This window comes from Folsomia candida, unplaced genomic scaffold, assembly GCF_002217175.1.
Source record: "Folsomia candida strain VU population unplaced genomic scaffold, ASM221717v1 Fcan01_Sc006, whole genome shotgun sequence".
NCBI classification, from domain to species: Eukaryota; Metazoa; Arthropoda; class Collembola; order Entomobryomorpha; family Isotomidae; genus Folsomia; species Folsomia candida.
The window spans coordinates 4,470,611-4,486,410 of NW_019091198.1; the positions used below are offsets into that span (position 1 = coordinate 4,470,611).

The 15,800-nt window shown below is 34.9% G+C and overlaps 1 protein-coding gene across 4 annotated transcripts; it reads right to left on the reverse strand.

The window, feature by feature from the left end:
- Positions 1-239: 239 nt before the first annotated feature.
- Positions 240-15,786, reverse strand: LOC110850729 (carboxypeptidase D). Of its 4 annotated transcripts, none has more exons than XR_004835121.1 (29): positions 14,972-15,786; positions 10,405-11,650; positions 9,997-10,323; positions 9,733-9,908; positions 9,331-9,640; positions 9,131-9,249; positions 8,193-8,381; positions 7,900-8,091; positions 7,486-7,808; positions 7,165-7,407; positions 6,906-7,072; positions 6,587-6,833; positions 6,305-6,506; positions 6,101-6,230; positions 5,888-6,026; positions 5,705-5,813; positions 5,224-5,611; positions 4,691-4,881; positions 4,484-4,629; positions 3,380-3,493; positions 3,149-3,281; positions 2,918-3,051; positions 2,697-2,832; positions 2,435-2,599; positions 1,553-2,309; positions 1,218-1,483; positions 894-1,143; positions 659-806; positions 240-578 (listed from the first exon to the last, which is right to left on the reverse strand). XR_004835121.1 is itself a non-coding variant. In XM_022098259.2 (25 exons), exons 2-25 carry the CDS (start codon positions 10,791-10,793, stop codon positions 2,223-2,225), a joined length of 4,761 nt encoding a protein of 1,586 aa, XP_021953951.1. In that variant the 5' UTR covers positions 10,794-11,650; positions 14,972-15,786; the 3' UTR covers positions 1,549-2,222. The 4 variants fall into 4 exon arrangements, 1 of the variants encoding a protein (XP_021953951.1); XR_004835119.1 differs by having other exon boundaries at positions 1,553-2,314; XR_004835120.1 differs by lacking the exon at positions 14,972-15,786 and having other exon boundaries at positions 1,553-2,314; positions 10,405-11,753.
- Positions 15,787-15,800: the final 14 nt, after the last annotated feature.

Consider the following 15,800-nt stretch of genomic DNA (forward strand, 5'->3'; position numbering starts at 1 on the left):
CATGAACAATTACATGAGTTATGGAATATGATATGCATAAAGTGATTAACTTGGAGTTGTAATTGATGAAAGAATAAAAGACGATGAGATGAGACTATGTATTTATGTATACATAGTAGAATTGCGAAAATGAAGGTGATGATGATGAAGGTGAGGCAGGATGAGATATGCATGCAAAAGAAGTAATCTCAAATTCCCACGCCATGGTTGAGATTCAATTGAAAAACTTTTAAAAACAATTGTTTATGAAATCGTGTTTGCGTTTTATTTCATTACCTGAAAATTTTTTCATACTTTCTTTTTTCCATAAACAGTCTGCTTAAAATGCGAGGGAAAGCGAGAGGGACAATTTGGTTTCGAGTTTAAAATAGTGTCAGAAAATATGATTTTTCATATTAAAAGTTTACTACCCATGAAAGGTTTGTCAAAATAGTTGAAATATTTGTGTAAGTCAGATCCCCGATACCGACAAGTTTAAAAAAGCAGCAGCGACTCGTTGCTATAAACGTGGTCAATCAAGGCCTTGAGGAACAACATTTTTTTCTTCCGAATGGAGCAGCTAGCATGAGGCATGATTGCTGAACATGCAAAAAAAGATATTCTTAAGTCACTGATTACTAAAACAATCAAATAATATCATTTACTCAAAAAAACGTACGTTGCTCTAAAATCTTTTCGCTGATTAAATTGTCCAAATTAAGGTTTGTCGCTAACTTCATCGTAAGTTTCACGTACGCTTTTATTCTTGTGTTGTGCGTCATCGGGAGTGACTTAAAGGCTTTCCCGTCAAAAGTATTTGTTATCGACTGGATTGCAAACAAATAAAGTTCATGAATAAGAAAACCTTAATTAGCAAAAATTAAAGTATAGTACAACTATTATAATTATCATACCTTAACAACTTCAAAGTATTCTGAGATGCTGAGATTAGGCAAGCTAAATGAAGCAGGTTGGCGAAATCGATTTCGGACACGAGTATCTAGGAATGTCTGTATATCCTCAATGTCTGAGACAAGCGATAACTCCATGGCAGAAGCTCTAGTTTTCAGCCTTTTTTCGTTGCTGTTTTTTTGGTCCACTTTTCGGTGGCCTGAACTTGACTGCGACTTGTTCCTTTCGATATCAGCAACACTTTCCATGCTCCTATAAACCATGTAATGGGCAAAGTCAAATTTTTGTCAAATGATGTATTCTACTTAATGGATATGAATGCTTACAGGCTTCTGCAATACAGTTTTCGTACCCCCCACTTGTCCATGGGGGATACATAGCTGAATTTCACTTCTCGGAGACGGCGTCTCGTAGGTGTGTGCTTTTTGTCTTCAGCATTAGCACGAGTAACAGGGAGAGTTTGTCCACCTTCGTCTTGCTGAAGATAATCTCCTGTTTGCCGCAGGTCAGAAGTGGATTTGCTCCCAGTTTTTAATATTCCACGCATAGGGCGCATAGGGCAAGGTGAGTAACTAAACTGAGTTGGTTTTACCTAGGAATCAGTCGAGTATAATTAATTGACGAAATGCTACTATTGCGACAATACTCCAAGAATACTTACAAATGCAAAATTCAAAAAACTGATGTTTGACATATCGGAAGAGTTTTATTCGTTGGAATACTGAAAAAATAGGTAAGATGAAATTGGAGAGGTCTTCTTTCTTGGGGAACGATTGAACTGCCACTGACCAATTTCATAAGGTATCAAGTTTTTATATGTTGTATGCACATAATGTATGATGTTTAATTCGAGAAGTAAATGAACCTCAGCTTGAACAGAGTAGAACATATTCCTTGATAAAATGTATTTCATTTCAATAAGTGAACTCGACAAAAATTCAAAAAGGTTGCATTAGCATTGTTCTAGAAATATTCTATAGAATAGTATCACATATCACCTCATTTGAATATACAAAATTAAAATATTAAGCCTACAACTAATGAGATTTATCAATTTCAAACTTTACATATATAAATATTATCAATACCTTAACATATTTACCAACAGAATACCGTCAATAAATGTACATACTTATATAGCTTTGGTAATCGTAAAATATAAATGCACCATCATCTTCAATTACATCATCTGTGTACACGCTAGTGTTAAACATTTGAACCATTTTGTACAGTTATATGGTAAATATTGTCTCAAGAAAGTCTGCATAAGGCACGTCGCGTTCATTAGTTGAGTCATCGATGAATAAATATTAATATTATTGCTATTATTTTCACGTTCTCGTCCACTGGCGCATTCCGACATTTAGTAAGTTTTCACTATCCTCGTCGTCCGAATCATCAGAATCTATTTTGAATTTCTTCTCTGGAAAAATGAATCACATCATAGCGTCCATTTAAATCTCAAGCTACTCACTAAAACCATCTTCCAACAACAACAATGCAATACATAATACAATGCAAGATAGATCAAATATGTACTAACCAATAATTCGACCTTTATTGATGGAGAATAATTGTTCATCCTCATCATCGAATATTAGTTTATTGTTCCCTTGAAAAAAACCAAATCCGTTGACGCGAGTTTGGTTACGTCGACAAGCCACGAAACACATTGAGCCAATGACAAGTACTCCTATCAAAAAACTCGCTGAAAAATAAAACCACATCAATGTGAAATAACAACATTGCTTCCTCGTATTGTTCATAAATTAGCAATTTGTTCAAAGTATTTTTCATTAATTTACCAAGTAAAGTAACAAAAGCAACTCTTGGCAATCCCCAAACGGCATCGTTCTTTTGCAAAGGCAAAAGTACGTTTGTAAATTTCACTGTGGACACTGTCACTGATTTTTCAGTGTTAAAGTATCCCTCTGCATGAACCTATACATGGATCGTAATAATGAATCAAGTTACACAATAGCCGACCGAAGTATCGTAATAATAATATAAGAAGCATAAACCTTACTTCAACATTATAGTCTCCTGGGGGCAATGGCTTCTCAAAGTGTCCCAACAAATCAGAAAATGTGTAAGTGTCATTTCCACCAAAGTAGAGTTTTGCATTTGGAATAGGTTCGTGTAAAGCAGAGGTAACATAACCTAATTCACATTTGCAATGAATTCATTAACATATTTGAATATGAAATACATGGACAACTTATTTCTTTGTGTGATTATGTGATTATTATTTATGTACCATGTATTCCTTGTGTAACAAGAGACTGGAAAAATGACAGCAGACTCAAAGCAAAATCATCACCACGATTTGATCCGTAACAACATTTCACAGGAACAGGAAAAATTAAGGAGTGTGTTCGGTTGTAAAATTCCTATTTCATAGAAATAATGAACTCTATTAGCTATAGATTACCAATGTAACAGTAATGCTGACAACCAACTAAATATGACTGAATTTAAAATCAAGTACCCCATAAGATCGCGAGATTCCAACGTTTTCTTTGGTTTCGCAATTATCGTATGAAATCTCGTTATTCACGGCTTCTATCGCTTCTCGAAGACTCTTGTCCATGAAATTATATATCTAAAAAAAAGAGCAAAACACCACATGAATAGAAAGTATGTAGGTATTTAGCAGGGGTGGGCAAGATACTTTGGTCGTAAGATACAAGATACAAGATAAGATACTCTCTAAGACAAGATATAAGATACAAGATAAAAGATACATTTTGTTTAAGTACACAAGATACAAGATACAAGATACTTTTCTAAAAATTGAGTAGTCAAGATACAAGATATGTATCTTAAGATACTTTTATACTAGATAAGATACTTTCTTTTTTAGCTTGGTATTCATGCCCAATTAGTCATGTTTAATCATTTAACCGAAAAAATCTAGTGAGTACAAAATTTAAAATCATTCTAGAATCATTTTACAAATTTTGTTGCCAGTGCTTATACTTCGAAAAAGGTCTAAATTTCGAAAAACTAGAACTCTACCTAACATACGTATATTCTTAAGAAGCTGGTATTATTTTTACAATATTCCCTGCTTATTCAAACTAAACCCTATAAGATCTATACATTAGTTCAGCGTAGATGTAATGTGCAACGTATGTATCAGTATGTATGTACGAGTACACATGTACATATATATATATATATATATGTGCATATATGTACAAGTTTGTTACGAATTGGCAAAACATAAACTAAAAATTCACCAAATTCTGGTTACGACAAATTCATGGTCAAATTGACTGACTTTAGTAAGAAATTGACGTAATTTGACGGAATTTTGAGAAAAAGTATCTTGTATCTTGTCAAAAGTATCTTAAGATACTTTTCTGCCAGGCATATCTAGATAAGATACTTACACAAGATACTTTCGACTTTCTAAAAGATAGAAGATACAAGATACAAGATACTTCTCTGATCAGGCGACGAAGATACAAGATAAAGATACTATCTTGTATCTTGTATCTTTTATCTTGTATCTTGACCAAGTATCTTGCCCACCCCTGGTATTTAGGAATAGCGAATGGGAAAACTCAAGATGATATGTGTCTATTACCTCCCTGTCTTTAATGCTTAGCGTCTTGGCATAATTTAGCAAACTGGAATCATAATTCTCAGTGCAAATAATGTCAAATACAACTGGAAATCGATTGAATACAGCCCACTTCTCAATTTTAGCAAGTCCTAAGCCGCCTTTGGTAACTATTAAAAAAATTGAATGGTCACAAACAAAACAATTTGCTAAATTGACTATTAAATGTACCATTTCCATCCTTAAGAAAAATATTTAGTTGTGTTTTTGATTCACTCGATCCTTTCTGTTCCGAAATAAAGTTTCGAATCCACTCCAAAAGACTACTTGGTGCAACTGCAAACCCATCGAATACGACTCCAACTTTACGCCACATTTCACCTCCAATCCTCAGAACCAATGCTTCACCACTTCCCTCAAAGCTGTTAACAAGAAAATATTTAGTGTAACGCATTTATATAAGTATCACAAAATATGCAAGGATGTGATACTGAGGTTAAGTGATTTAAGACAAAATAAATATTATAAAAATGATATTTAGAATAATTTTTAGCAAAAGAAGAAACTATTCATTTAGCTCTTGATCTAAAATTCAAGTTCATTCAATATTACACAAAACACTAACAATTAATTGTAACAATTCCTCCTCAGTTTTATTAAAAATCAAAAGTTGGTCACACACACAATTAGTCACAACGAGTCAGTCAAACTACATATGCATAAACTAAATCTTTTTCATTTCAATAACTAGTAAAGATTATTACCTGTTGACATCGAAATTACGAGGATGCAACTGTTTTATACTTTGAAACTCTTTCCTTGGGTAGTAAAAGTAGTCTTGTCCGCCATTTAGAAATGAACTCAGAGGTGATGATGAGCCAGCTTTATTGTCATCAATATTATAAGAACTCTTGGAAAGCACTATTTTGACATTCTTCAAGCTCCCCTTAGGGACGTAAACTGTCCGCATCTCTGTATCATAACCTCGTAGTGATACATTTATTTTGTGATATCCTTCTGACATCATTTGTACAAAACGACCAGAATTTTTGCTAATTTTTCCTTGTTCATAGTGACCATGTCCGGAGACAACGCTTAGTTGAGCGTTCCTCAAAGGTTGACCTGAATTATCCACCACATTGCCAGAAATACCTGCGAAACAAATAAGGAATAATATATAATATATGTATACAAGTGAATATGTCATACAAGATATAAACAACAAACAAATATAGCTATTCTAACCTTGGGAAGACAGATCTAAAAGATCAATAAAATGGTCCAGATGTTTGATGTATGCTTCAGTGACATCATTTATAGCCGGAACATCACAACAAAACAAGGACAGAGGAACCTTAAAAAAACATAGTCAAAAATCAGAAACATATTTAAGCTACTGTTACATAATTTGATAAAATGTGAGCGTACAATATTTAACTTCAACATGCCATCCTTTACTAGATCGGCTGTACTCGATATATTTACAGAAGCACATGGATCTCGACTTGTTGATTTTTGGAACAGCTCATTAATTGACATATAAATACACTTTTCGTCCTTAGGGAACCTGAATAGAAAAACATATCTGAAGATTGGTAAATTGATATAAAGAAGATAAGTCACATTAATGACGACTCTTACGATAAGCTTTTGCCACCAGAAGTCAAACTTAGGATGACGTCGTTATTCATAGATTTAACGTATTCAGCCAAGTTCAACAAGGTTTTACTAATATAATCAGCCACGGTGGTGTCATCCACTACACAGTTATCTAAAATTTACATATCAAATTAGTTTTACATGATCACAAAAATTATAATAAAATTTTCTGCATATGTCACATACTTGAAGACGAGAGAGCCGAAGAGTCTGGGAGCAGTACGAAATGAATTACACTCTTCTTCAAAATGTTGACAATTCGGTTATCTGATTGACGATATGCCATTGTTAAATGTCTTGCAATTCTGGCTAGAAGTTCATTTCCTGCAGGTCCTACAATCCCTCCTACGAGGGAGATATGTATTTTGAGATCATCCGGTGAACCAATCTGAAAACATAGTACAGAATATGAATACATACTTATACAGCTTTATTCTAATAATAATAGTGCTAATTCTTGTGAATTACTTGATCTGTCATTGTAAGAACATGCATATCTCCAATTTCCTGATGATCTAAAATATCAAAATTATCTACAGAAAATCCTTGAAGATTGCTTGAACTAATGTCGGTGAAAAGATCTGTAGCAATGTTTTCGTTAATTCCATAGTCGGCTTTCTGTGACCACTCTTTGGCTCGCAAGGCTTTCAATGTAAAATTGAGTGGCGTTCCAATACCCTTGTTGACCGTGACAGTCCGTGTTAAATTTTCATAGCTGAAAACATTAACATTTGAAATATATTTAAGATCATACAACCACAGGCAATTAACAAAGTCAATTTCCTACCCAGTGAATTCAATTGTTATGTTATATGTGCCAGCGGAAAGGAGTCTCCAAAAATCTCCTCCGTCAGCAGAAGTGATCGAATGCTTCAAATTTTCAACAGAAATTTTAGCTCCACCCAACATATTGTTGTTTTCATCCATTACAAATCCGTTCACACCCGTGTGAACCTAAAAGTTATTAAAAAACATAATAATGTGAAAATGCATCGTGACGTAGACTAGAAATTATATGTATGAATTGAATGAATGTCCAATCCAACCTGTTCTATAAAGTTGACCAAAGAAACTTTGTTATCATCCCAATAGCCAGCAATTTTATTGGCCATGGGAAACTTGACGCATCCCAATTCCAAAGTTACTTCCAAGCAATTTGAATGCAGATAATTCCAGTCTTGCATTCCACCCTGGACAATATACCAAGATGCTCCGTTGGTTATTCCGTCAGTAAATTTGTCTGGATAAAGTTTAGGACATGGAACTCCTTTCCACATTGATTTGTGAGACTATAAATCGGATTAAACATACAATAATTAAGAGAATATTCAAATTTAAGGACACTAAGTAAGCCTCATCTTAGATACCTTAGAGTACGACAAAGCTAGTTCCCTGAAGACTTCATTGTCTGGGGATGGACTCTCCTTACTTTCCATGTCTTTATTGTCATCAAATGGATAGTTAACGACTAGAGACCCTCCATGAAGGTTGGCAGATAGTACGAAAGGATATTCCTTGACCCACTTCATCACGGCTTTTGTTTCTGGTTCCAACACCAAATTTTCACGGTCCTTTTTACTCTCATCCGAGTCGGACAGATTATCGAGATATTCATCATACTGATCAGGAAAGTTTCGGTTGAGATCAACTTTATTTGCATTTCCTCGTCCAATATCACCCTTAACATCGCCTGAAATATATATAAGAAAATAATACTGTTATTAGCATATGTACTTAGAAGTTCGAACACAAACTGCAAATTTCACAGTAATATGAGTGACCTTCTGTAGATACTTCGTAACCATCAGGATTCATAGACGGCATTATGTGAATTCGAGTCGTATCCACCAGTCTCGTAATGTTGGTGTCCTGACCATAAGCCTCCAGAAGATATTGAATAAGTGTGATCAACATTTCCCTCCCAATGACTTCATTTCCATGCATGTTTCCCACGTACTTAAATTCAGGTTCACCTGAATATATGATTAAGTTAAATTAATTAATCGTCGCTACATACATTGTCCCAATTACTTCTCCTCTAATCAAATCATATTCTGTGTTCTCAACAACCGACCTAACTCATGATGTCCAGGATTATCAGTGATTTCCATCACGTATAATTCCCGTTGTTGGACGCTCTTCCCAATCGAGTAGAGTCTTGATATGTGCGGATATTGTTGGCTCATCCGTTTCATGAATGCTTCTAGTTCAGCATAATTGTGGTGCTTGAACTCCGGGTTGAAGGTGTGGTAGATATCAGATGCTTTATGAAAAAAATATAAAAACAGTGAATTTATTTAATCGTATTTCCTCGTAAATTTAATGTTTTTGCAATGCAATTTTTCTATAAGTTTATTAAAGTATATATTTTTTGTTATTATACCAACGGTGCTACACACTATGTTAACATCACAATGGGTTAAACTAATTTAAACTATTAATACTTCTGATTACTCTTTGAGAGAAAATCTTGAATCAATCAAGTTATTCAACATCACAGAAAAAGTTCGGGAAAGTTAAAATAAATTAAACTGTGACATTTGTGGACAAAATGTAGACTGATGGATCAAACTTATTCATATATAAGGTATTAATATAAGACAATAAAAATCGCAATGCTAGATAGTGACATGGAGTAAAAACAGGCCACAATTGGGAAGATTGCTATTCAGCATCACAGCAATGATCAAATACTGGAAGCAATTCCTCATCTTCCTTTTCCTCTGGAAGAACATAAACAAATGCATGCAGATACATATACTATATGGGAGTATGTTGGCTTGATTGACTAATCATGTCACTAAATATTAATAATATTGACTAAAACATAACATTATATTGTAATACTTTTTTCATTCGGAAATTGGTAAATCTTCAGACAGGACGTATGTATATGTTCACAACACAACGAGTATAATTATTACACATTTCATGATATATAAATCTGACAGTTCTACAGACGAAGTGTCGAAAAGAGGAAGAAGAAGCAAAATGAAACGACCAAGTAATTACCCGACGAGGATGTATTGACTCCTGAGTGTTTTTTAGTAGATGGTTGGAGAATAAAGTCTAAAACGGGAGCTTCTTGGTTTAAAACTACTGTGACATCAACGAAATCGCTCGGCTCATACCTGAAAATTGTGTATTAAATTTATCAAAAATTTAATCATGTAAATAATCAAGTACGAATTACTAATTAATTGCACAATTACTCGAGTGCCTTAACTCCAACACGATACTTTCCAGGGGTCAATAGTCTCCAATACTCTCCCTGTTTAGTCGTTCGTACATTGTAGCCAATTCCTTTAACAATAATTTCAGCCGCTCCGATTGGATTGTTTTTAGAATCTCTCACAAGTCCTTTGATTCCAGTATGTGCGACTTCAATAAACTTGTACAGAGATTCGTTGTTATTGGCCCACTCATCGAGCAGGGTCGAAGATTTGGGAAACTTGCAGCATGACAGTTCAATGGTAATTTCGAAACAGTTTGAATGAACATAATTGAAGTCTTGCATACCACCTACGAGAACAAGCACAATAATGAAATTTGTCAAAAAGTAATCTAATCTCAAATTTATATGTAAATATGCTTGTGCATGTATTTATAAGTACCTCGCACATTGTACCAATTGGCACCATTCGTTATTCCGTCTTCAAATCGGTCACCGCATTTCTCATAACCTTTCATTGTCTTGTGGTTATCAGCATAAAGATGTGCTAAACTGACAAAGACGTCATTATCAGGAGATAAACTGGGAACGTCGTTTCCGCTATAGTGCCGATTATTCCTATATACCAAGGGGTGAAATTGTAGAAAAGTCACATCAAACTATTTTATTACATACAAATATACAATTCGTTTATGCTACTACTTACTCTACACTCTTTGGCACTGAATCGTATGGGTAACTGGCGACAACTGAACCACCGTGAAGATTTAACGATACGACAAATGGATTGCTAACAATCCAGGTCATTATGTTTAAAGTCTCGGGCTGTCTATTAGCTATCAGGGCCGAGTCATCAAGCCCACCCACTTCAAATTGATCTGGAAAATTGCGATTGAGGTCAATTCGATTAGCATTTTGTCTCCCTGTAGCGTCTGGATCAGGGGAACATGCTCCTTCTTTGGCTGCCTCGTACCCATCCGGGTTTACGGATGGCATCAAGTGAATATCAGTGGTGTTCAGAAGCTTAACAACTCTAAATGTGACATTCAAATTTTATAATTAAAAACTGATATACAACGCTTCTAAGTGTGCATAGTAATGTTTTGCCCTAAACCTTGAATCTTCATCTTCGTATTTTCGCAACAAGTCGACCGACATCATGAGTGTCAATGCCCTTCCGACGGTCTCGTCTCCATGCATGTTGGCAACAATCTTCATTGGTGGTCTCAACAGAGGTCGGTCTCCCGTTATGTTCGTCCCCATATGAATGACCCACATTTCTTTCCCCAAAACCGACTTTCCTACGGTGTATATGTGGACCAAGTCTGGGAAGGCTTTCTCCATCTCCTTGATCAATGTGGTTGTCTCATCGTATTTTGGGTATCTGGTCGACACGGTCTTCCACCACTGACTCAACTTGGCATCAAGGTTCTCTGCCCACGATTTCTCACCGATGATGATGAACGCGACGACAAAAGTACACAAGACGGAATACAACTTCATTTTGTCTGGTTCTAAATTGCGGTTCAGTCTTGAATTTTTTAAATAAGCTTCCGATTTCAAAAGACGACGAAAACAAGAGACAACTCCACCAACGGAGCAGAGGGAGACGACAGACGGAACTGACCAGTTTTGCTGCAACGTTGCTCATCAGCACATCATGGGTGACATGTCTGCACAGCCAAAGTAATCAATTTGAGTAATATATAAATCGCCGAGTTCATCCAGTGATTTTGTCGTCCTTGATGTTGACTGTGTTGAGTAGTAAATTGTACAAATGGTAAATAGTAATGACTAGTGCAAGGCCAACAAAGCGTAGAGTCGGTCGGTCCCAGATGCACTACTACTGAATTTGGGTTTCGAGTTTCCGTTGGACCTTTTTGTCAGTCAAATCAACACAAAGCCATACAAATGCAAACTCTGCTGCTCTGCGAAGAGATGATGAATTCTTGTTTACGGCTTTGCTTTGTACGGACAGATTTGCTTTGCTTCTCTCTCTCTCTTTGGAACCTGGTTAGTTTTCCACGCTTTTAAGCCTTGTGTACTGTATTACTCCTGGCCAGATTTGCTTGTGAACTTGAGGAAGGGCACTTTGATTTAATTATCTAGTAAGAGGACGAGGCTGATAGATGAGACCTTTTGCTTCGGGATGAAAATTATATGTTGTTGCTTTCCTTTATCCAAATCTCAGTAGTAGTGCTTGATGCAATTTAATTACTTGTTGGTTTTAACGCTTCTCTTCCTTTCCCTTGATTGTCAAATCTGTTCTTGGTGCAATTTAATTATGATTTGGAGGAAATTTCTTTTTTCTCAAGATCTTGATCTTCAGCACAACTTGATTATATATTGCACTGTTAGAGCTGAAATCCAAAGAGTAAAACATTGACTATTCATACGAGGAAAAGTGGAAAGTAACCACCCTGCTTCTCACACAAACACCCACAACCTTGGCATTCGAAATCAGAACAGAAACCTTTTTTGTCACTTGTAGACGGCTCAGTAAACCCGTGCTGCACGTACGTATTTTCTTGTGCATATATCTTTACATGTATGAAATGATCATGCAACAACGGAATGAATCAGATGATGTCTTGCAAAATCCCCCAACTTTTAAGCCAGTAGCCGTCGTAAACTTTTCAGAGTGTGCATGTTTAAAGGTAAGTCAATACGGTTGGAGGAGAATAAGTAGGTAATTAAGGCAAGAGCATAACATGCAAATTGTAATGGAGTCTCATCATGGCCACGGGCAACCGAAGTTAAATCTTATTATTGCTTTTGTCGTTTGACGAATGAGGAAACCCAAGTTGTTATTATTAACTCTAAGCCTTTGAAATGCAAAGCCAACAAAGATCCAGTTTAAAATTTAGTACGTGTATAGACAGCTGGATTTTATGACAAGGCAATCAAACGAATGAGGCGATTAGCAAAAACATGTTGGACAATAGATAAGTCCAACATGTGACTTAAAAAACATTTGCACATTATGTTTTACAAGTGTCTGATGGCAATGCAGACCTAATTTAAATTTTCGATGGAGAACTGTTCGATATACTTTTTATGGATTATGATGTGAAATTGGAGTATTACCCAATCGAATGATTATATAATGTACCAGAAAAAAATATATTATTTGCGTATATATGGAAGAATAAATATCATCACAAGTTAAATTATTTTCACTGCTTTGACCCCCATAAATTTTTTTTCTCCATTATTCAAGACGGTTTTCCCTAGCGAATTATTCTCGGTGACAATCCTAAACTTCGCTTGCATAAACATGCATACATATCGAAAAAATATATTTTTCTATTTAATTTTATATTCGTCAACCTGCCAGGTTGTATAAACCAGCATTCATTCATTATTTACACAGTTTCCTATTCTCGTAGTGGGTATGATTATGATGACGTGGGATGCATGCAAAAAGACGCGAATTAACTAACGTCTACTCTGGAACAGTGAACATGGACTACATAAAGATATGTATGCTGGATTTGCCTAAATAAAATTACTGGTTTGCAAAGGACAATTGTGCAAATTATGGACACCATACCCTGTTCATGGCGAACTATAGACATGCAAACAAGTTAAATGAGTATGGAAGTAGTTGAACTGCATGTAATGTATTTTTACACATATTTAATGGATGTTTGGGTAGGATAATGATTTAAGAATTCCAGTACATTCCTACATTCCAGTTTTTTATGCATGAATCCCTCATTTTTTGTTCAATTTATGAAATTTTGCTATGAAATAATGTGCAACATGCATTAAATTTCGATAATGCATTCACATCGTAACACACATCGCCGACCATTTAAAAACAAATAGGAAATCTCAGTCACAAGTTATATGCACTAACTGAATTATAAAACAACAAAAGAAATTCTGTAGGATTTTATAACACAAATATATAAAAGTCAATGGACCCTATTCAGTCCTTAGTAAATAGATTTATTATGAAAACAGAGTAGTCCTGTCGATGCTCAAAGCCTAAAAATAATAAAGTCGGTCGCATTGTGCCATATCATATCATATCGTGTCATACTTACATGTGTGGCTGTCAATTGTTACAGTTCTTCGACAGAGTTCAATCACATTTCACTATTTAAGCGATCAAATAAAGAAACGCATTGCATAAAAATAATGCTTAATCAATGTTGGTGTGATTGTGAAGTTAAAATTACTATTCAAAATACCTACCTATTCCAGCTATTATTGATTGTGAAGTTGTTGTAGTCGGTTTCTTTTAACAAAATATGCGAATTGTAAAACCATTCAAACCCGATTATTCTTAACTTTACGACCAATGGGAATTATGGGCTGACGAACCCAATTTAGGCAATAAATTAATGAAATGTGTGGAAGGGAATGTCATAAATTTTTGAAGAACGTAACGAAATAGAAGTATTATTATTCTTTTAAAAAGTCACCTTGTTTTAGCTTATGACGGGGATAGCACGCTCTACGCGGATTACAAGTCAATTATTATATGGCTGGATTAAACAGCATAAACCTTTCCCATTGAAAACAAAATTGTAAAAGTAATTCAATAAGCATTTTTCGTCATGAGTACTTGAATAGTATGATTGTTATAAGAATGGGGGTTAACAGGTTACGTCAATAACTGAAGAAATGGATTGTACTGATGATTGTAGTATTAATGTCAGCGAAATATCATCATCAAATAGTACCCAACAATTAATACTAACTAAATGTAGATGAAACAAAAAGGAGGGTTTAAAACACAAGGTCTTTAAATAGATCCCGTATATATATCGGATTCGAGGCAGACAAGAGTACTGAAATAACCATTGCAAATAAGTGTCGCAAAAAATTAAAGAGTCTTCGTAAATATGTAACATAACATACTGTGATGTCTGGTAACATATGGGAGACAAATTGTCTGAGACAATGCTGACGTATCAATTTAAAGGAATAGACTTCCAACAATGAGTCTGAAATTTTGAAATTGCAAAATTTGTTTATAATTGAATTAAAGCATGTAAAATTTTTTAAGCAGCCAATCTTGGTCTTTAAAATGCACATGGAACAGAAAATAATTTCTACTAAATTATGCCTTAGTAATTCAATAACGGAGTAGTTTGGGTAAATTACTGAAAATATATGGCCTAATTAAAAACCTTGTGTTAAAATTAAATATGATTAAATGCACTCAAAGCCTAATATGTTGTATGCATATATAATATGAATGTTCCATGCCATGATTAAAGATGTAGGGATGAATCGTGGATTAGAATACGGATTAAAAAATATAAGTAAAGTAGACGAGCAGTAGGACAGCTTAAACTAAAACCCATATTGAAAAAAAATCGCTCATAATTTGAAAGACGACTTTCATTTTTCGATTAGATGCAGCTCGTTCGGACTTCATGTTCTGATAAGGTCTTTCCGTTGTTTCATTCGTTTGATTGTTTGTCATTAAATTATAGCTTTGCCCTGAAACTAGGACTGTGATGATTCATGCACTACACATTGTAAATGAATTCACATAAATTCCAACATGACAAAATCCTAGAATTGCAAAAGTTCGTGAATCAAAACTGACTTATCATGGGACTCCAGAAATGCTTCAAGTTAATAATCCAACCATTGTAGATAAAGTATACACATACGATGCAATTTGAAATTTCCTTAAATATTTTAAGCGTTGCACGTACCTTTATCCTTCCACAAACTTGGTCCCAAATCATGCAGGTGGCAAGTCACAAGTTCTTATCAACTATTTTGTTTATTCAGCATATTTACAAAAATAAGACGTGTTCCGGGTTGACATGCGACACTATCCCAAATATACACTGAAACTGGGTTATCAACTCGTGAGCAAGTACGATGATGCTATTTTTGAAGGAAGAATTCAGTCTCTAATTTTCTCGTTTCGTGTCTTGTAGTTGTTACTTGTTGCTTGTACTTCAAAATTTTCGAAAACTGAACCAGGTAACAACAAGCTTGTATTGTTCAACTAAACACACATCAGGCACTCTTAGTTATCGATTTGCTGATTAATCTGGCTATCTTTTCGTTCCACAATTAATTTCTTATTCAAACACGACATAAATTTTTCAGTCTATCCCATGATATTGTAATTATTCCTTCAGAAAGATAGAAAAACAAACCGTGGTCCTGAGGCTTTCGGAGATGAATCGAAACAAAACTTAAATTTGAATAGTCATCAAATTCAAGACTTCAATATTAACTATTTAATCGCAATTCTGGGACCTGACTTCGTGACTGTGTGCACTACGTTATTAATAACAATACTTTATACTTCATTTACAACGTAAGGCAGAAAATGCAAAAATTGTGTGCCTAGGTACACTAGATCGGTGGTAGTTGTGGTAGTGCTGATGTCAAAGTATCATTTGCCCTTATTTCTATTATTTTCTCACTAACTACGGTTAATTTAGCTACGAGGTTGGAGGTGGTGTAGGATTTTACCACATCACGTAAAAAAATAGTTCAGTTTTATCCTGCAGCAGTAGCAGTGCA